The sequence below is a fragment of the Microtus oregoni genome, unplaced genomic scaffold (genome assembly GCF_018167655.1).
Source record: "Microtus oregoni isolate MIOR12 unplaced genomic scaffold, Mior012 000001F_ref0000356, whole genome shotgun sequence".
Classification (NCBI taxonomy): domain Eukaryota; kingdom Metazoa; phylum Chordata; class Mammalia; order Rodentia; family Cricetidae; genus Microtus; species Microtus oregoni.
In genome coordinates, this window is record NW_024543060.1 from 51,244,056 (window position 1) to 51,266,593 (window position 22,538).

Here is a 22,538-nt window from a genome sequence, read left to right on the forward strand (position 1 = left end):
TTTGAGATCTGTATTTCATTTGTATTTTAATAAATAAAGCTTGCCTGAAGATCAGAATACAGAACAGCCACACTAGTCAGCCATAGAGGCCAGGAGGCGGTGCACGCCTTTAATCCCAGCACTGGAGAGAAATCTAAGGCAGGATGAGACAGGAACTGGCTTCACTTTCGGTTTGAAGATTTCATAGAGGTAAGAGCTCTCTAGTGGCTTGGCTGCTTTACTTTCCTAATCTTCTGACTGAACCCCAATATCTGTCTCTGGGTTTTTATTATTTGCGCTATAGGATCAAACACTGCAAGCAGTGCCGTGGAGAATGCTGACTCAACCCCCTCTTCCTTCCTGTCTCACCAGCCCTCGTCTCGTCTAGAGGGCCATCTTCTCCACCCTAGAGTAGACAATGCTCAGTGTGGACCCCCGAGATCTGCTCTTAATACTGAAGTTCAGGTGAGTTCTCCAAACATGCAAAGATCTGGATGCATACTTCTGTAAATTCTTCTCACCTGCGTTCTAAATATGAAGGAGCTTCTCTAGATCCCCGGATGGGTGATTCCCACAGTGGACCTATAACTCGGGAAATACCTACTCAGGCCCCTTCAACATATAACCCTTCCTCATCATCAGGTCCTCTGAGAAGCCACCCCTGCTCCCCAGAATCCCTAATCAGGATTCTGGTCCTTTCTGGATCTCAAGTTCCTCTATGGGAACACCGGCCCAGTATACTGTAAGGGCCTTGGGTTTGTCTGAGGACTCCCTGAACACACACTCCAGGAAGACCAGGAGAGGATCGCTGTTCTGTTCACGGATGCAGGCATTAATTCTAGTGCATTAGTCTATGGACAACAACTACCACGTTAACAAAGGAACAAACGCAGATTGAAAAGGCTCTCCCGTCACATGTACATAAAAAATACGTATCTATGAAAACACAGAGTTCTTGCTATTATCTTAGCTGGTTTTAAGAGCAGAGAATTTTGCATGTTTTAACTGGACACACAGGAGAGGTACTCATGAACAGAAAAGACAGGAAAGTCTACTTTGGGGGTTTTGTGTTTTGAAGACATTTAATATTAAGCACCTTGTGCCAACAGACTATCAGTTCAATATTGATTCAATACTTAGCTATCAAGCTACAGATGGAAGACACCCCAGGCCAGGATCTTACAGCATGGAGGTTGAAACAAACACATCCAGTGAATGTGACTTCTCAACTCTCCACTTGGCCTTTTACAGCCGTCACGAGGAGGTGTCAGGACACGTGAGCCTCAACGAGACGGGATCCCACCAGGCTCCTGTGCCCCGGCGAGCTAAAGCACACACCTGTAAGTGTGTCCGGACAAAGGACTTCTTCCCTGTGTAGTCGAAGTTGTTCCTCATCAGAAAGTAGAGCAGCTGGGACGCGTCGGTCCGGATGGAGCCGAGCTTGGAGTTACAGCACTTGAGCACCTCGTAGCACAGCGAGGCACACATGTCCGCTCGCCCCTCATAGAAGGTGGAGGGGAACTAGAACAAAACACAGGGCGGGCAGGCCAGCGAGGTCAGTGCTCCAGACGGACGGCGGGAAACCTGTCACTGTCAGTACAACCGCGGCCTCCAAGTGGCTTACCTTGTAAATCAAGGACCTTAAGGCAGTAAAGACATTTTTTAAAGCCATTTCTGACTGGTGCTTTTGAAGAAAACACAGGTAGACGTCAAACACTTTCTTCATGAGAGGATTATGTCCATGGTCAGCCAAGAGCTGGTTCTGAAAGACAAGCATTGACGTCATTGCTTGAGAGACACATCTAACATCTCGAAGACATGTCATACAATGGACAGCCTCAAAGACTGTGTCTTCTGAGCAAAGGGATAAACCAGTTCTGCTACAAGTGCCCCAAGGAAGGCACAGAATGCTCCTGTAGGCCAAGCAGGTCCACCAGAACACTGACCACTCAGGCAGGTTTCTATAAAACCGCAGTGTGGTTTACACGCTTAGTCCTGAGTGTGTTTCTGCAGACTTATTTGTAAGCATGTATCACCATCACAACTGACTCTGGATGTGATATCTTAATTCTAACATGGGAGTGCCATTATAGGTGTCCGTGAACTGATGGGCGGGTAATGATACAGAATCCTGTCTTCCCCAAGTGATGTCCTTACCCAGCCTGGCTTCCTGGGCATTCAGCTAAGCTATAATCAAACATTTTGGAGGGACAGCATGCACAGTCTTTGGTCAGGCACCACACAGGTAAACTGAACCCCAACAGTCTCGTTTGTGAGACGGCAACTCTAAAACTATCTTGTGTTCCGACTGTGACAAACCAAGGTCAGAAACCCCAGAACAGAGAAAGGAGGTGGGCACGAAACCCCACCCCGAGTCACAGAGTGATTGCCAGGGTTAGCCGCAAGGAGAGGGAGAGACACCCATGGTGCCCCTGGGCTTTAAGTAGCCTTTCTGCCTGTGCGCCTGCTCTGTACAGGCCTTCCCTCGAAGTCTCCTGTCTCTTCACATGGCGGGGTGTGTTTCAAAATAAGTGGAGAAGACGAAACAGAGCCTGACTCTGGCTAGAATTCCCTAGTACCCTTGTAATTAAACACATGGTTCCAACAGTTAGATATCAGCTAACTCAGTGTCTTTTCCCATACTAGGAATGGAAGGGACTGTTAACTGGAAGTGTTAGGCTCCTAATAAGACAGAACACGGTACAGTGGTATTTATGTATAAAAACACCAGAATTAAAACCATCACGTATTCCAACTGAATTTTTTTTAAACTGAGTGTGGTTTTGTCCTCCCGAACAGAGAGAGGCTTGAAGAACCTGCACCAGTGGCTAATTAGTCGCTAAGTTTAAAACCCAAACTCTTTCATTTCTTTCTCATGACATGATTTTGTCATTTAATTTAGTAATAGATAATTTGAAAAAGGTGAGTTTATGTTTAACTCGCCTCTCTTTAAATATCTAATTTAAGACATTTGGCTCTGCTTCAAGATGTTCACAGCAGAAATGCGTTAGGTTCCCACACTTATCATATGGAGGGCGCAGGATAAATACTTTCTTCTAGCCAAGACAGCTGTCTCCAGGGACTGCCTCTGGCTTTTCCAAGCATGCGGCACACAGGCCAGTTAAGCTCTGTTATCTGTAAGAACGGGAGCTGCAGTCACTCTCTACGGGAAAGCTTCATTAAGGAAGCCTGGAGATCAGCAGTCTTAACTGAAGTAAAAACACATCAGGCACGCGTGTTAGTCAAGCTTGGTAAACTGAACGGATTTACCAGATAAAACCTCTGACCTTGGGCAAGGCGTGTTTAATACCAACCTTAAAAGCCAGTGTGAACAGAGAGAGCGTGTCCAGAGTGGTGAGGCAAACCTCTGTAGCAATGTTGGCTTCAAGAAGCGACTGGTGCAGGACATCCGCCTCCGAGTGGCCATAGCCTGCGTGAATCAACACAGCGTTACTGTCTGGGGGTTCAGGCACAGGGCTGGCGAGGTTGGCAGCGACAGTCAACTCTTGATTATTACAGACGATCCCCTTTTCAGGGCACGTCTCCTCCTCTGCCTTTGTAAGGAGTCGGCATTAATAGTGTTCCCGTTCAATGACGCATCTTTTCCAGCTCTGGAGGCCCAGTGACAGCAACAGCCATTTACAGTGTGCTTGCTCGGTGCCAGCTGAGTCTGGGAACACCATGCTATGATCTAGTCACTCAGCAGCCCCGTGAAGTATGCATCCTGTTAAATACCCTTTGCAGACAAGGAAAGAGGCCTGGGTAAGCTACAGGGCTAGATTGAGGTCATAAGGTACTAAGAAGGTACCAGCACACCCATCAAGACCAGTTGCAGTCCACCAGCTGCACAGCTGAGCTGTTACAATGGCCAGGGTGCTGACAACGTCCCAATCACCCTATGGTGAGAAGAGATGGGGCCAATGGCCAGTTACTCCACCTAGCTCTATAACTTACTATCTGGTGTTACAGCAAGTTGGCTGACCACTTTATACTTCAGCAGCCCAATCTGTAGAACAGGGATAAAGTATGCACACTTCCAAGGGCTGTCGGGAGGATATATTCATTAGTATTGTGAGGTTCACAGAAATGTGCCCAGGACAAACTGAACAACATAAAGCATTAAGTTGGTAACACCAAGGCCTGCGTTTAACTACAATCATGAGTGATAATCAAGAGTTGACTGTACTGCAAATAATCTTCTACTTGCTTTAATAAAAGCGTAAAAGCCAATATATTGGAAAGAAATGTCTATGGAAAGGACCAGAAATACCTGTCATGTAAATTTAGCTTGATCATACACAACTTAAACATAAACTGCAATCTTCAACAGTGGCAGAAAAATCAACCCAGTAATGATATAAATGCAGTTTAACATACAATTTGTGATATTAAACTATGAAATGGAATGCATTAGCAGAAACACATGGAGAAGATGTAAAGATGTTACCATGGTGTCTAGCTGATACAGAAAGATGGTAACACAACAGGACACAATGTAATGACTTTCTCCAAGGAGTGTCGAGGAAGCAACACCTACAAATTGGTCTTGTGTTTAATACTCTAGAGAGGAAGACATTAGTTCAGAGATGAGAAAAATATAGTACAGAAAAATCTATAGAGTTTCTTTGAGATTACTAATGGGAACCACCCTCCACCCAGAACTCGTACTCCAAATTCCTATTTGGGTCACTGCATCAGAGGACTGATATTGTCAAATAGCAGGAAGAGAGAATAGCAGGACCTTGTTCTGACTGAAGGAAATGTGAGAATTATAGTTCCACAAATGCTAGAGAGGAGCTTTTAAAGCCACAGGAGGTGCTTTGAGACGGCCATGAAAACACTATCAACTGTATTCATTCAACTCTGCTTTTCAACAGGTAGTTCTGAAACTTTACGTCTGGGGTTCCCTGTCCCCGTGTCAGGGTTGTCTCCCTCCTCATGAGGATACAGAATATATTCAACACTATCCTTTTTTTTTGTTTGTCCATTTTAAAAGGATGTCTTTATTTATTATGGATACAGTGTTCTGCCTGCATGTATTCCTGTACACCCGAAGAGGGCATCGGAGCTCACTACAGATGGTGTGAGCCACCATGCGGTTGCTGGGAATCGAACTCAGAAGAACTGGAAGAGCAGCCAGTGTTTTTAACCTCTGAGCCCTCTCTCCCATCCTTCTTTGTCCATTTTTAAACAAGCAGTTGTCTAGAGAAAAGAAAGATGGCTATTTGGGGGGGGGGTATTAATACCACCATACTGCCTTACACAAGCCAAACATTGCTTTGGGGGGTGGGGTGGGATAAGATACAGAGACAGTGAAAGGAGGATTGATGAATGCTGTGACAGGGATACAAACCATGGAGAGGGGACAAAACCCAAAACATCAACTGCGATCAGGCCAGCTAAAACATTCCCATAGGTCTCAGGGACCTTTAAGGAAGCTGCTGTTCACTCCCAGGGAGTTGTGGTCTGGGCTAAGAGTTTGAAAAGAATGTGGTTTCTGGTGACGTTACAGCTTTCTCTTTATAGAATTGCCCTTCTTTCTATAAAACACTCAGGCTAAGTGCATGCAGGTAGCTATTATAAATGAGACAGCCTCCTACTGAGGAATCCCTGTAGCACTGACCTACTCCTGGCCCAAAGCCTGGAAACAGAGAATCAGAACTTAACATGTCTTGTCATTTTAAAAATATAGAACCAAGGTGTCAGGATGTTTAAGTGAAAGAATTACATATACATGAAATACAGCGATGACAAGATGCTCTGATCTACCTATCTCTTGGACAGGTGCAGAGATGGGTATTGGGGGGGGGTGCATATATGAGCAGAGATATACAGATATGAAAATGTCATAATGGAACCCATTTATTCTGTACATTAATGAAAAAATTAATTAAAAGTCACAAAAATTAAACAAAACCCAAAGAAAAGGGATTAAGTCAGATTTGTGGAGAATGAGCCTGTCTGGGTCACACAGAAATCTGTCCTCTCAACAGGGGCTTGTCACACAGCCTCGACTCAGTAGAATTCTTAAACTAGTGCTCAACCTTGTAAGATCCCTGACACTAAGTGGCAGCTCAGACTGTCCTCAGTCACAGAAGCCGAGACAGAATGTCTCAGGAAGATGCTGTCAACAGTCATGTTAGAGAACACAGGAAAATGAAACAATTAGTAACTCCACAAGACTGGGACCTTCAGAGACCAAGACTTCCCAACTGAAGGCTGAGAGATCAGCGTGGCGCACACTCACATACACCCGCCATCTTAGGTCTTGTTTATCAGGGTGTCTCACCGGCCTGGGCCCACCAAGCACGCCAGGACGGCTAATCAGTAAGGAGTCACCTGTGCCCAATTACACGCGTGCCAGCGCTACCACACCTGGCTGGTTTTGTTCTAATGTGGGTTCTATCAGGGAGAACTTCACTAGGCTATGTCCTAGTCCAAGGATCAGTCGTGAGAGTGTGGTGAAGACTACTTCCACTAGGGGGCGGCAGTGCATGGCTTGGATTCTCTCCACCCCTGCTCGGCCTGCAGGAGCAACAGGCCTCTGTCACAGGGGTGACATCTTTGGGTGGCATGTTGTGGGCTGGTTTGGGAGTCCTCAGCATTCATAGCTCACATTTATAAACATTTTAAACCAACCACCATTACGCCTGTGATAAGACTTGTTTTTATTTTAAAATTGAGTGTTAGCATGCGGGGTGAGCATACAGTGGAGGCAGAGACACACGTTGCATGTCTTCCTCTACTACCTTCCACGTTATGAGAGAAATCTTCAAACTACATTTCTTTACTTGACTATTATTTGGGTGTGCCTGTTTGGAGGGGAGAGGGCCATTTGCAGAAGTCCTCTTTTTTCACCACACGGGCCCTGGAGATTAAACTTAAGTGGACAGGTTTAGCAGCCTTCAGGGGCTGAGCAATCTCACTCGCCCGTCTCCAACTTATTTCTCCAGGCAGGTCCTGTTACTGAACCTGGAGCTTGCTGTATTGGCTGGAACCGCTGGCCAGCACACCCTTCACCTGCCTCCGTATACCCAGGCCTGGGGTGACCGACACACACCAGCTTTTATGTGGGTGCTGGGAATCTCAACTCAGGCCTTCCGGCTTACACAGCAAGCACCTCACCAACACACTGCCCCAGCACCAAGACTTGTTCTAAAACCTCAAAGGATTTTGAACACTCAAGGGCCAAAAAGGAGCACACCTCCATGTCACCTGTTAGGTTTAAATGTAATTAACCCTACTGTAGCTTACAAGTTCACCTCACCTGATCGCTCAACTAACCCTGCCGACTCCATCTGTAACTTGGCCTCTTCCCTGAGACCCTGCATTGGAATGACTGCGGCAGAAGCCCCTCAGCCGCCTCCGCCTTCTGATGGTGAGGAGTGTGAGAGATGGATCAGACCCACCGTCTCCCAGGCTGTGCTTCTGGTTCCATGGCTGGTTTTCCTCTATGGGACCAAACTCTGTATTTTTATTGTGACTTTCGTCCCTTCTGGATAACCTTACACACCCAGAAAGACAGGAAGTTTGGGGTATAAAACATGAACTGACAAAGCCCCTTTCTTGCTGAAAGGACTCCTCAGATGGGAACCTGCCATCTTACCCGAGAACTACCTGCATGTGGCTTTATGAGATGCCAACGTAGTTTATGTAAGAAAGCATAACTGTGATCAACACCAGTTATTCACCCCTCCCACCTAACTGCTTTCGTAGGTTTCCCTCACAGATGAGCAAGGGTGTATACAGAATAAAGAACAATGTTCTATGGCAAATGATATAATTTGCTAGCTCCCCGACTCACATAAAACAACCATGCTCAAAGCTATCTGTGGCCACAATCCACGAGGTGCAAGCTCACACGAACTGTGGCACCGACTTTCTCTTCTTTGAGGAATACTGCAGAATAAAGGCCACCTGAGTTTGAAAATGGCACTAAGTACACAGCCTCAAACTGTGAAGACACCTGAAGGACATGTGGCCCAAGCTCGCATCCCCTCTGAGGACATCAAGACAACTAACCTCAAGCAGGTAACCTCATTCGTAACCCTGAGCCAATTCAGGTACAATAAACATCATTACTGATGGACTAGCCCCTCAGATGACCTATGAAGATACACCGTTTTCAGAAATGCGCGTGTTCCACGGGCAGCACTCATGGTGGATTCTCCCACAGCCTCCTCTCTGGGGAGTAAGGGAAGAGCATGTGTAGCCCTGCCTACAGAAGACTGGCCATCATGGGCCTCTGCTGCCCCCTGCTGGCCAAGAGGATGTCTGCCAAAAAGGAAAGCAATGGCCACCAAGAGAAGCAGCTTTAGCCTCTGCATATCCCCGGCAGACAGGCTGCCCACTTTCAGGCTCTGTATCACATTGCCTGGCTTAACAGAAGGGGCTGTATTTACTGCAATGCACGCTTTTTCTTTTTTGCAAAGGGACATACACAATCCCAAGTTTCCCCAGAATACCTAGGTAGAGATGATCAGGTATATGTACGTATACATTATACACATAACACAGTAGACGTTCATTCTCTTTGCAGGCTTTTGGCCAAGTTCCATGAGGAGCTAAAAGAGGTGGTGGCAGGCAAGGCTAACGCCACCTAATCAGAACTCAATCTCGAGAGCAAGATTGAGTCCTGGAAGATGTGATGATTTAACAACTCAAGAAGAGGAACTGTGGAGACACAGGCGGAGGCCAAAGGAATCAGAACACTACTTCCTGGCAGAGCAGCAGAGACAGGTGACTGAGGACAGCGTGCCACTGAAACTGAGGGGAAGGCCGGGTGCCAGCTTCTCCGTGAGCTGCAGGGAGAGAAGCCAGTCTCGCCCATATGCTGGTTCTGCCGCAGCCCAGCATGTGTCTGTCCTGCCACTGGGTCCCTGCTGCTACCACTGCCTCCATCTGCAGGAAGGGGTGGTTTCCTGGCTGGGCTGTCACGGTGTTCATCTGACACCTATATCTCTAGAGACGGGGCCTTCTTCGTCTGCTTAGGGAAAAATCCTGCAGTGTTCCTGCATTTATTTCAGCAGGTAGTGAAGGACTATGGCCTAGATAATCTGGGGAAAGTGAGCTCCCACAGCCCAGCGTGGCACAGGGGACTGTGTTTCTGCTGCAAAACAGGAAATGAAAAGTAAAAAGTAACAGAACCCCTGGCATTCTTTGCTTTAACCCCTTGCTCATCAAGCCCAACAAAGGGTTAAAAACACAAGTATTATAGCCTCAAATGTCTCATAAATATGTATCCTACTCTACGGGTAAGAGCACAGAACCAGAACTGGACGTCCTTACTGAGTTCAGCGGGTGGCAGGCGATGAGACAGTGTTCTGAGAGAAGCCTGGACCCGCAGGATGAGATTTAGCTTTGACTTTGTTGGTGAAAGTGTGGAAAGCCACTGTATAGATTTCTTTGTTTTGTGTGCTTTTTTTCCTTTTAAAAAGTATTTATGTGTATGGATGTTTTGTCTGCATGTATGTCTGTATGCCACATGTTGGCCAGGAGTCCCTGGGACTGGAGTTAAGATGGTTTTGAGCTGCCATGTGGGTGCTGGGAATTGAACCCAGGTCCTTTGGTGGAGCAGTCAGTGCTCTCAACCACTGAGCCATCTCTCCAGTCCAAATTTTGTGTGGTGTTTCTAACACAGGGTCTCACCATGTAACCTTGGCTTCAAATTCGATATATAGAGTAGGCTAGCCTTGAGCTTGCTCACAGAGAGTCAGCCCCCTGCCTCTGCCTCCTGAGTGCTGGGATTAAAGGTGTGTGCCACCACCACACCCGAGAAGCCTCACTTTGTGCCGCCTTTCTTGGGACTGTTTCCAATACAAGGTGGTGGGAATATTGTCTTTATGCAGAGTCGGCATGAAGAGAGAGGTCTGACAACCACAGCAGATGGAATTATTGCGATTAGGGACGATGGGAGGATATTAATAACCATGTATTAAAGACAGTGCCGGGAATGAGAACGTGGTTTTGTAGGACTAGCTATGTCATGCTCGGAGAGGAGAAGGAAAAGCTCTTGAGAAAAGAGAAATAGAAGCAGGACTTCACAGATGGTCTAATTAATTTTTCATGGGCTGCATGGCCGGTACCTTTTAGGTTTTCTGCTTTGAGAAACCCATAGGTAGATTAAAACACCAAAATGTCTAGAGACAGGGCATGAAGCTGTTTGGGTAACTGGTAGAAGTAAATCTAAAAGCCGGTCCCACGTACTAGCAGAATGGCTACGGTGAAGTTAGGAAATGCCGCAGTTAGGAGGCGAGGCGGATGGAAAGGTCTTGGTTGCAAGTGAAGGGCCTGGAGAGCAGACCCCAACTGGATTCCATCTTACCATTGTCTACAGATATCCCAAGCACACTTGATATCTTTCTCACACTGAAAACACAGAAAAAGTCACTTTGTTACTGGATGCTTTTCCATACCCTCGCAAATCGATTCACGGGCTTTAAAAATTCATTTGCAGGCGGGATGTCAGAACGTGGGCGCTCAACCAATTACACGCATGGAGCAGGACCCAGATGTGACGGGAGGAAGGGATGGGGATAAAATTAACACAAGAAATGCATGCGCTAAATTTAGAATACAAGACAGTGTCTTCCCATCGTCCCTGCAGAATTCTGTCTGGAGTTAGGGCAAAGAGACTAAGCGCTTTCAGATGGGCGCCGTAGCTGATTGGGCTCCACGTTCTGTCACCCTCCACTGCTCAGGACACTCCTCCAAGAAAGGGAACTCTTCTTCCTAATCGTTTTGCTCTGGAAGAAAAATCAAGTCGGTGATGTGGTACGGTGTGGCCGGGGCTGTCCCCTCTGCAACGGCACAGAGATGGCTGGCTGTTACGATGGTAAGGCATGGGACTTACTGTGGTTAAAAGTGACAGAGTTATCCAGGCTGCCCAGCTGCTGCAATCTGGCATGCATCATTCCTGTTCTGTTACGGGAAACAGGCAATGTCTGAGACTTTCGATCATGACCTACGGGTCCCAACCCCTCCTGGTTCCTGTAACATGAGTGACATGGGATAGAAGCAAACGTTAGATGTGTTACAACAAGCAGGACAGGAGCATTAGTGAAGCTGGGACACGACACAGGGACAGCCGGGCTACAGGAAGCCAAGGAGCCGGGGACACAGACAGCCGGCAGCTCCGACACAGTGCACGGTGAAGCCACCAGACTTCGAAGGAGCAAAACCAAGCCAAGGCATTGAGTCTTTCTCATGGTAAGAAAGTCCGGTGGAGACGCTCGTTTCAAACAGAGCATTGCTCCGGGGTGGAGGTAACAGTCAGCATCTGACAAGAGAGCACTGCAAACCTCTCCAAACTACGTGGCATGAGCAAAACTTTAATTAAACAAGGCACCGACAGAAGCAGAGGACACATGCGATGGGAGGGGTTAAATGAGTCAGTTGAACTCCTGTATTCTTACCCAAGCAGGAGGAAGTGCCACACACTTTGTTAAACTTGGGAAGCGGCCGAGTAGAGAAAACAGACAAGTGTCCGGGTTAGCAATCAGACAGCTCACTTCCCTAGTGTGTACCATCACCAGAGCAGACGGAACCAGACTATGACACCTGTCCCCCGTCCCGGAGCCAACCGTGCCCCTTACAGTGTTACTGTGTGTACAACAGGGACATGCAGGGATTGTCATCAACAGCATGCTGCTGGATCCCTTCCCAGGGACAAGCAGAAGGCACAGTGTTCACACAACCACACCACCGTGGATGGCAAACACTGACGACATTCATGTCATGGTTTAAGACCCCGGTCACATGCAGCAGAGACCATGACAATCTTTGTGTAGAGCAGCGTGTGTCTTTCCACAGTGCAAGGAACAAAGTGAACACGTCTCTACCCCCGCCTCCCCTGCCCATCCACTCTTAATTAGTCCATATTCTATGCAAATATATACAGGGGCTTACACAGGGACAAATTTTCCTCCAAAAGCTAAATTTATATCCCCTAATGGGGAGGGAAAGAAAGAGCCACTTTAGAAATTATTCTGAAACATTTTGTCAGGGAGGAGCCAGCAGCTTCCCAGTCACCAGTTGGAGCTCAGAGGCTTTATCCTACTCGGCAGAACATTCTCCTAATGCCTTGCTGTATGGAACTCAGAGAAACCGCCAACAAGGCGTGGCAGTTGCCAAGCACAGAGCCTTTTGGTGGTTAGCTTGCCTATCTTCCCCGGGCAATGCGGGAGAGAGGAAGTCAAGCTATGTTTACCGGCATCCAGGCACCCTGTATATACTTGCATTTTGTATTCGAAAACAAACATAAAATCACAGCGACGATAAAAACAGAGGTTAAGACCAGGGAACTTTAAAATGACCACATTTTCAATTAAAACAAAATACTAATAAGAGGGAAGTGCGAAATGGTCGCACTAAACTTGTTTCTTTCTAAAAGAGGACACACGCTTTCATTTCTTAACACAACACGTAATCCCGAAAAGTTCTTGGACGTCCCCAGCAGGGACAGCAGCGGCATAAAGAGTCGACCATACTCAAATGCCGTGCCTACTAACGTCTGTTCTGTTTCTCTGCTGTAAACCACAAGGAAAACAAAGTCAATTAAAACTAGACTTAGCAGGCTCTCTTTAAACCAATGCAGTTTTACTTACAACCAAACTGTTAAAATATAATAGAGGACCGTGCTGGAATGCCCTGTCTCCGACACAGAAAGACACATGGACGGACAGGACAGATACACGGGGTGGCGGTAGGGCAGGGGAAGGCCTGGGAATGACAAGCTGTGCTGGGAGGAATCGCCCCCAGGGGGCTGTCTGATCACACACCTGTACTCCTGAGTATGGGAGAGAGTGTGGGCAGGACAGGTTCATGGGGAGACGTGGTACCAACAGAGTTGTGTGAGACACAGGGCACTTCCTGACTGTCAGAACAAAGGAAAAGCTCCATCCATGTGAAAGGCCAGTGAAGAGCCACACAAATCTGACACAGGCTTTCAGAAACATTCTCTTAATTATGGAGAAAAAAATAAATAAAAATGGTTAGGTGAGAACGTAGCTGCTTCTTAGTTGGGAGCAGGGGAGATTTTAAAGCCAGAGAGGGCACAAAGTCATCGGGGAAGGAGAGCATGGGGAGGAGACAGGGAAGGAGACAGAAGTGAGTTGGGATGCAGGATCCTCCAGGGAGGATTATCTGTGGTGTACTGTCGCTACGGGAACGAGACAAACGAGACAGAAGGAAGGCAGGAACGCAGACATAGACGAACAGCTCCACGGTTCCATGGCAGCAACCTGAGCTCGTGGCTGCTTGTGTGAATCCCACCTGCTGGCCACCACAGGGGACCATTCTCACACAGCCTCACAGAGAACGACACTCCATGTCACAGGTCACCCCACAGTACCTGGCTATGTAACGCTTCCCCATGTACTGGAACTGGTGCAAGCAGACCCTGCGGACAGACGACAGAGAAAGTGCGGTTGGAACTGTGTTCTGTCCACGGCTTTGCTTAAGTCTATTCACCATAACAAAAAGGGTACTGATGACGTACCAGCCCTTAACTCTTGGCTTTGAGGAATGTTCTACAAGATCCTCCACCCAAAGAAAAGCATTACCTTATCAGGGAAGGCACACACACGCGTGCTGCCATCAGAACTGCTGTCATGGATGGAGTGCATTCTGCCCTTCAGGGCTGGCAGACCTGCTCCAAGGCACTGTGCCTTAGAATGTCTTGGAGACTCCCATTGGCCCTGTTACTCCTTCCCTGTCTGAGTCTGAATGAGGAGCTCTGTCTTTGGGCTCAAGCAGACGGAATGGTCCCTGACAGGCACCAAGTACAAAACTCTCTGTCTTGAGAAGAGCCACAAAACTGAACATTTAAAAACCACGTACTTTAATAGTGGTAGCTAATATAATGAGTTCTCTGGGTTCACGGCGTGACAGCCTCCCCACGGAAGTCAGTCATGGGAGCGGTCACGGGATGGAACCACTTCTGTCAGGCCCCTAGGCTTCCCCTCGCAGTTCTGATACACACAAAGCTCAGAACAAGATTTCCATGTGAGTTTCTTCAGGTAGCTTTTGCAGTGGACAGACACAGAGCCGCCTAAGTCACCACGCATTCAACTGTGAACCGAATAACCAATAACAGAGCTGAGCAATTCTCTTTCTTTGACCATGGCGTGTGTTCGATTGAGGGTGCTGTCTGAGGGGCTATTATAGGTCAATAAGTGTTAAATTTCAAAAACAGCCCAAATTCTGATTTTGAAAAATTATCTGCCCGTGGCAGTTTTAGGTAAGGTGCTATGGATCTGTATTTCTAAAGACAAAGAGCTTAAATGAAATCAGAAACATATCCCAAAAAGATTTAAAAAAAACAAACAAACCACAAAACCAACCAAACACAGCAGCCACATAGCAGCGAAAACGTTTTGCATAGTTTTATCAAAAGTGGCCTCAGAACAGAGGTTTCTCATGAGCCACAAGCAATCATTTACGTATCATACGGATGGCCACTGTTGATGACTGATGAGGGAAACCAAGTCATGCCCGAGGACACAGTGTCCCCACCCCTGGCTGAAAAGATGAAGGGGCCACAGTTATGGACAAAGCCACTCACTCAGATATGGTAAAGAAGTCCATCAACTCGGCGGTCGAAGCCTTGTTCCAGTACGTGAACAGCGCATCTGAAACAAGCATTGATTGGTCAGAGTCACAATATACAGTATGTATTACAGATGATCACTTAGGACACCGGGGACAGACTCCAGAGTGTGGGCCTCCATCACTGCCTCTTTTGTATTGGACCAAAAGGCAAACCTCACTAGTGGGCCCTCCCAGATAACACACACAGCAGGCTTACTCAGTTCCAACACCACTCAAACTTCTGAACTTCAATAATGCAACACCTAGTGCTGTGTTATAGTATGAGCCCATCCACTTGTACATAATGTGCTCTTAACAGACTAGAAAATTGGAAGAATCTAAGAGGCCATAATAATCCAAAGTCGGCCTCTCTATTTCCATCTATAGAGATCTTCCCCCACTTCGTAGGATTTATTGACAACGAAAACATCTGCTGTTTTGCTTTTAAAGTTATTTTAGATTTGTTTTTAATTATGTGCATTATGTGTGTCTGTGTTGGGTGTGTGCACACGAGGGCGGGTGCCTTCGGAGGCCGGAGGGCATCTCATCCCTGGAGCTGGAATTACAGGCTGTGTGAGCTGTCCAGTGCAGGTGCTGGAAACTGAACTCTCCGGCCCCTGCCTTTGAGTTTTAAAGGAACAATATAGATCGGCTCTACCCGGATGTTTCCAAGCTGCAGAGAATCCTCTACGGGCGACCGTAAGGGGGCTAACCAGTCTCTATTGATGGACATTACGGCACGGCTGGTCTTTTGTTCTATTACAAGCATGCTTTGCTGACCATCCTGTCATATGGGTCTTCCCATGTGTGACCAGCTACACCTACAGAAGAAATTCTTGAAATGGATACAGGATAATCAGTGGCAAACACATTTGAACCTCTGTGTGGAACCTCTCTACGGGGCACATTTGACATGTGTGCATTCAGCTCAGGAAAACGGCTCAGTCCTTGGAGGTTGAGATGGCTGTACTTCTGTATTCTACACTCACCAGTGGCAGGGATGGGAAGGGAAGACATGGGCTACGTGGCATGGAGCTGTGCCAGGCTGTGCTAGGTGCTGTCCCAATTTCATGGGCATATCACCCAGTCCTCCGTGTGACCCCATGTGGACGACAAGTTCTCATTTATAGGTTATGCTATCTGAGGCTTAGGGAAAAAGCTAAGTGTATCTCCCATTTTACTCCCTAGAGAATCATGGCTGAACGTCGACTACAGGTGGCCATGTTCTAGGCCAGGTCTGACTCATGTGATCAACAGTAAGGGTGTAAGCTTCTCCCGGAGGGTTCTGAACTCAGGTAGATACACTGCTGAGTGGAGCTGATCATCACAGGAAGGTGAGCCCTGAGGAGCCTCACAGTGGCCCAGCGCGCATCTGTGGCTACCACAAGCACACACCAGCAATGTCCCTGCTAGTCCTGGCTCTGGACTGAGGCTATTCAAGGAGGGCGCTTGAGAAGCACGGAGCACACGGACTTACAGTGGAAAGGAAAGGGTGTGTGATCTGCAGTGTGGTACGACCGCCTCTGTCGTCTGGCAAACCGTCTTCTGGGGTGGGTGTAACACACACACACACACACACACACACACACCAAGACCAGGCAGATTTCTAGGGCTGACTTAGAGCTTTTTAGTGCCACCCATTTAAGAAAATATGGAGACTATTTCTATGACCCAGGATTTCTAGAACGGGATTTATCTAGAAGGCCTGGTTTCTGTCCTTATCACAGCATGAACTGGAAACCAGGTAAGGGTAGCCTGTGCCCCATCCCAGGGCTCTGGAGGTGATGGCAGGAGGGTCGGAAGTTCAAAGTCACTTTTGGCCACAAAGGTCTAGCCTGGGCTATATGAAACACTATATTAAAAAAATTCCATTTTGGAATTTGTTTTCTAGAATAAAAGTAACCAATTTTTCCACTTCAAGGCTTCTATTTCTATAGCATTCAGCAAATTAATACAATTTTTTTAAAAAAAGAAACAAAGATGGGATTCTCTTAAATATCTGAGGATTTCAACTAATGCCACCTAAAATGATTTACTGAGACACGGAGGACAAGGGGGCGGGGTTTTGGCTCTACCCACGGTCAGACACAGACACGCTCTGGCTCTACCCACGGTTGGACACGCTCTGGCTCTACCCACGGTTGGACACGCTCTGGCTCTACCCACGGTTGGACACGCTCTGGCTCTACCCACGGTTGGACACGCTCTGGCTCTACCCACGGTTGGACACGCTCTGGCTCTACCCACGGTCGGACACGCTCTGGCTCTACCCACGGTTGGACACGCTCTGGCTCTACCCACGGTTGGACACGCTCTGGCTCTACCCACCGTCAGACATGCTCTTCAGCACATACAGGAAACACATGAGCAGGCTCTTGATCTCGGACTGGTCCAGTTTGTCACAGCGAACCACGGGATTTCCCAGCGTGCCGCTCGGCTGGTGCTGAAAGGGAATGCAGGTGAGCTTGCTACTCCACAATGCACACACATCTCCCTTCAGAGAAAACTGAAGACTACAGACTGCAGAGACCTGGTTACCGCAGGCAGAGTTCACAAAGAAATGTCTCACAAAGGTGTAACACACATTGCTGCCACCTCTGGCTCTGACGAAGGGAGAAGCAGGAAGGCACAAACCTTTCTTTCACACCCGAGGAACAGTTTTCATTATGCCAAGGGGAAAAAAACCTTCTGAAATGCCAAGTAAAATCTCATGCAAAAAAACCAAACGCATGTACAGGAGGATCCATTCTGGGAGGGAGGACTCCAAGGCACCACACAGCCCTCATCTCAGGTCTGCGCGGTGAGCCTGAGCAGTGGCTACAAACCAGCCGTGAAGCCGGCAACTGAGGCCTGTCATTCAGGGCACAGCATGGGTGTGCTGTGGGAGCGGACGGAGAAACACGTGACAGACACACAAAAGGACACACAGGAACACACGGCACAGCAATACCAACCACGCTAAGTGGTGAGGCCGCTCCTCAGTCAGCTGACTGATACAGCAACATCAGAAAGCTTGGGGCTGAGGAGGAGCGCAGTTTTACCACTAGGAAGCAGCAGGATTGGGTTCACAATGAAACAGCTTAGTAAGACTCTTAGATCGTGGTGAAAGACACAAAACACTAAAAACAACCCTTCAGGTTGTGTTTCCAATTTAAATCAAGAACCGTTTTTTTTTTTTTTTTTTTTTTGCCAAGTGCCAAGTGAAAAAAAATCATAGAAAAAAAGTGTTGGTGATTAATTTATATATATGCCATATATACACATATATATCAGGTTCAACTAGTAAGATGTAAATCATTCTTATTTAAGGAAGAAATGCAGCTGTCACGAGTGGTAAAAGCACCCTGAGCTGAGCCAGGAGCCGACAAGGGAACTCAGTACTTCTTGCAGGGAGAAGACAGGTGTAGCATGCCAAGTTTCCTCTGGCACAGGTGGAACTGTTAGGAGGGAAAAGTCCATGGTGACCCGGTGTCTCCTGGCTGACTGGCAGCTCTCCTCCTCTCCCGCACTGGGCACGACACAAGCAGAATGCCTCCGGAGTAGCTTGTCCCTCTACACACGAAGGCATGTCGGGGTCAAGGGAAAAAGTTCAACACATCATGACAGACCCAGACTGACACACTCACATCTCAACACACATGTGCCTAAAGAAAACCGTGGCAATGCCGTTCACAGAAGACCTGGTGCTGAGGCTGAGAAAGGAGGTTATGGAAGCGAGAAGCACATCCCTAAACGCCTGTTTATCGGCAGAAAACTTTCTTATAACTTGAAGTCACTTAGAGACACAGAGCCCCAAGAATACCAACCTACCAGGTTCCCAGTTAATATCTAACCTTTATTTTCTCCTACAAGGTCCTAGGGAGGCTGTGGCTGAGTAATGTGCACAGGAAGGTTTGGTAGAATGAAGAAAGTGTGTGTTAGGAACGGGTACAGTGTAACCAGAATGGTTCGACCACGGCTCAGCACTGGTAAGATTAACCCAGACATTATGCCAGAATCGTTTGCTCCTGCCTGCTCCATTGTAAACACTGCCTGGATGGGTGTGAGGCTCTGGAAACAGGAACCACAGTTTCAGGGCCTCCAGGGATGCAGAGCTCCACAGCAGGGCGCTTGCCTGACTTGCAGAGAGCTCTGGTTTCAGGTTACCAGCAGCACACTAAAATGGTAACAACCAGGACACAATGAATTCAAGGTCTGAGCCACGGCCTTAGCCAAAGCTCCTCATCTACTGCGTGCTGAGTAAGGTGTGCAAAAAACAACCCCAAAGGTCGTAAGGGATAAACAGCAGGATGCAAGGCGAATGACCCTGGTCACACCCATTACAGAAGCAACACCACGTCAAGGGAGAGAGATCACCTTATCCAGGGAATTGCTCTTTTCAGGGTTCCTTTCCGGAAGGCTGTTCCCGGAGTCTGTGCTGATGAGAGAACCTCTTGAGTCGGCGTTCCTCACACTGTTGATGTTGGGGGTCGAGGCTGTGTATGGAGACGCTGAGGGGACATGAAAGGGAGACCCAACTTCGGTTAGACGGCACAAAATAAAGAGAAGTACTCGATTTCAAGAGGAACCGTTTTCGCGGCTAGTATTCTTCTACAAGGGCATGACTTGAGAGTTGTAGTCAATTATTTTAACTTCTTAAAAAAATTACTTTAATTTTATGTGTGTGTTTGTCTGCATAGATGCAGGTGTACCATGAGTGTCAAGTGCCTGTGGAGCCAGAAGTCCTGGGATTGGAGTTACAGATGGCTGTGAGCAGACACGTGGGTGCTGGGAACAGAACCTAGGTCCTCTGAAAGACCCGCAAGTCCTCTTAACCACGGAGCACTTCTCGGGTCTGTCAATGACATCACCTTTGAGAACCCGGGGGGGGGGGGGGGGAGACTGAGAGCAGAACAGTCTTCTACTGCGATTTCACTTACTGGGAGCTACTTTGGTTTGCTCAGACTAAAGTAGCATACATAATTTCAGAATGGGATTCAAAAAGAAAAAAAAGGATAAATCCAACCAAAACGTTTTGATCAAAAAGTAAACTATGTCATAAACCTACAGTGTGCAACCTGTAAGCCGAGCTGCCTCAGGGAAGTCTCAGGAAGTGCAAGGGGACCCACAATGACACTGGCCAGACACTGCATTTCAAGAGGACCCTGCTACGCTCCCTCTGCTGACATCACTCCTCTTGCAGCTGGCATTTAGTACGTCTGGGAATGCGATGAAGAAGGAAAGAGACCAGATCTGTCACAAGTCCCTTCCATAACTGCACCCTGCACGGGTAGCAGGTCAGGTCCATTGCCGTGTGCGGGCCGTGATAAGGAGACCCGAGGCTCCTTACTCCCCTCCCAAGGAATCTCAAACCCTAACACTGAATTCTGAATTGAACACCATGAATTCTGAAGAGAGAATCAGACGAGCCAATCCCCTCATGGTGGCTTGATCACTTCCACTAAGGCTGCAAGGATTCCTTGTGGTCCTGTCAAGTACTGGCCAGAGAAGACAGAGAATTGAGACTTCCGGACACATTGCTGGGTGTAGACTCATCTCCTTGGCCCCGAGAGTGCATTATAAAGAACGGAGACCACAGTACAGCTAAGCCAGCATGAACAACGGCAGCACGCATTCTCCACTCTGCACACTGCATTAGCTTCTCATCCCTGATGATAAGCTTAGTGATAAGGCCACAGAGACCACGGGAGCTAAAGGACCAGAAGAGGGGGTAACCAAGTCAAGGGGGAGCCTAGATGTAAAGCCATTCTGGGTGGAGCTAAGCTACTGCTGGGACCACTCCAAAGGTCACTTCCCTGCTCACACCGCGGCTTAGTGTCTGTACAGAGCAGGGCAGGAATACGAAACGTCCCCAACAGTCGATGTTTGTGGGACATTTATCATGGATGTCCCTCTGCATTTAATACGTATAAGCTTTTAATCCATAAATCTTTATATATAATATAATAATATATACATAGTTATATATAGAAAGGGGGATATAATCACAAAGATTATCCATAAAAACAAATGAGCTTCGGGACTGGGATTGGCAGTGTAGGACAGACTCAGACACCGGCACGGGCTTTCCGATGTCACAGTCTACTCCCATTGCGTCGTCTTCTCCGTAATGATGTGTTAACACGAGAGAAGGTGAGAGCCCTGACTCAGGAGGCATGATCCAGTCCTGTGAGTTCAGTGGGTGAGAGCCCGTCTTTTCCCGCCCCATGAATTTGTAGTGTTAGTGGGTGGCATAACCACTAGCCACATCAGGATGCTTCACTTATGCAGGTGTGGTCAGCAGAGGGGACCCAGAGGGAGAACCAGGCTGTGGACCCCCTATGAAAACCCTTTGGTTAGATCTGTACGTGCATGCATATGTACATCACCGCTCGCATCATCAGCATCTGTATCAAGCTGCAGCTTCATTAGTCAGACTATAAATAGGTGCATTTTCTCACAGACAGACTTTTCTGCTGGAGGAGTCTTGATTTATGCCATCTGTTTTCCTCCCCATGAGGCTGTTTTACATATGAAGGAGGAAAAAGGTACAGGACTGAAGATTTCTGAAAACTGATTTTTAGGATCAAATCCCAGCCACGAACTACCTCCTTCGGAAATATGAATAAGACGGTCACACCTCACCTAGGCTGCCAGCATTACTGCTGAATCTTCCTCTCACCCCCATAGCTGCAGACAGCCCGCTTCTAAAAGATGTAAAAGCCAATCAACAGAAGAAGCTTTGAACAAAAGGCAAGACAGCAGTGATGTCGGTGTGAGCCCAATTAGGATCCACAAGAATCCTGATTACAGAGAGACTTAGGTGGTGAAACGCCACGATCAGGGGAATGCCCAAAGTCCGAGTCCTGATTTATCATTAGCGACTTGTGAGAATAAAGACAGTTTGAGTAACAAAGGACGAGACCATAAGAGTGAGGGACATTACCAATGCCGGAGATGGCACCCAGGAGGTCTTTGTGCAGGCTGTGGTCAAGGGTATTTCCCTTCTGTGGCGTCATGAGTGGATTCCCGGCTGGCACAGCAAGGGGCTCATCCTTCACAATCTGCCAAAGGGAAGAGAAGAAACTCAGAGGTGGCCGAACGAGCCTCGTGGACTGATCTTCAAGCGTGCAGGCAAGACACACAACAGCTGCACATGCTCAGCATTTCAAGTGGTGGGTGGATGCACACGGCATACAAGAGAGGAGGGGGCAGAGGGATCAGGGAAGGAGAGCCCAGAGGAGGCCAGGGAAACTATGGTGAGGTGGCAGAGAAAGCTGGCTCCTGGCTCCATCTATCTTTTCTCTGGCCCAGACAGCTCTTCCATCTCGCCCTGGCTACACTCCCACTTCCTGCCTTTCTGGACTCACTGAGACCTTTCTTCCTGCAGAGGGAAGGCTTCCCTTCTACTCCTGACTGCAGTAATAGGTTCTCCTGTCCTTGTACGTAACAGGCATCAGCTACAGTCTCTGGATGCTCCGATGGGAGCTCACTGTCAGGGGAGAAACTGTACTAATTTTAAAGATATCAAGAAAGAAGGTGGATTTCATTTTCCCCAGGATTAGATAGGGACGGGGAGATCACGTGCTATCCTGACTTGCTCTGCTCAGAGAAGCAATTGGAGTCAGAGGACACACATGTGGGAGGTAAACCAGGAGCATGTCAGATCAGTGAGAGAGGCTGGGGAGGAAAAAGTTTACACTGATGGAAACAGAAAGGTGAGCGCTACCAACCTGGATGCTCTTAGGATAAAATCAGAGGGTGAACAGTGCACCGGACAACAGAGGTGGCTCGGGTTAAGAGCACTGGTTGGTTTTCTGGAGGTCCTGGTTTGGTTCCCATCACCCACGTGGTGGCTCACAGCCTAACTCTATCTAGTTCCAGAGGCTCCAACACCCTCCCCTTTGGTTTCCTTGGGCACAGCACACATGTAGATGAAAGCAAAACACCCATACACAGAAAAACAAATAAATAAATACCAACCAACAAAC

General features: G+C 47.8%; 1 protein-coding gene across 31 annotated transcripts in view; it reads right to left on the bottom strand.

Moving 5' to 3' along the window:
- Positions 1-22,538, bottom strand: part of Dock9 (dedicator of cytokinesis 9) — a 250,834-nt gene that overhangs the window by 34,970 nt on the left and 193,326 nt on the right. For 19 of the 31 annotated variants that reach the window (XM_041670126.1, XM_041670022.1, XM_041670019.1 and 16 more), the window contains 9 exons: positions 21,494-21,611; positions 18,925-19,058; positions 16,897-17,011; positions 14,543-14,609; positions 13,331-13,378; positions 10,832-10,968; positions 3,294-3,409; positions 1,604-1,741; positions 1,318-1,500 (listed from right to left, as the gene is read on the bottom strand). In XM_041670126.1, coding sequence (XP_041526060.1) covers positions 1,318-1,500; positions 1,604-1,741; positions 3,294-3,409; positions 10,832-10,968; positions 13,331-13,378; positions 14,543-14,609; positions 16,897-17,011; positions 18,925-19,058; positions 21,494-21,611 — 1,056 coding nt within the window. Of the gene's footprint in view, positions 1-1,317; positions 1,501-1,603; positions 1,742-3,293; positions 3,410-10,303; positions 10,348-10,831; positions 10,969-13,330; positions 13,379-14,542; positions 14,610-16,896; positions 17,012-18,924; positions 19,059-21,493; positions 21,612-22,538 lie in introns of all 31 variants that reach the window. The other 12 variants (XM_041670162.1, XM_041670056.1, XM_041670158.1 and 9 more) reach the window with 2 other exon arrangements.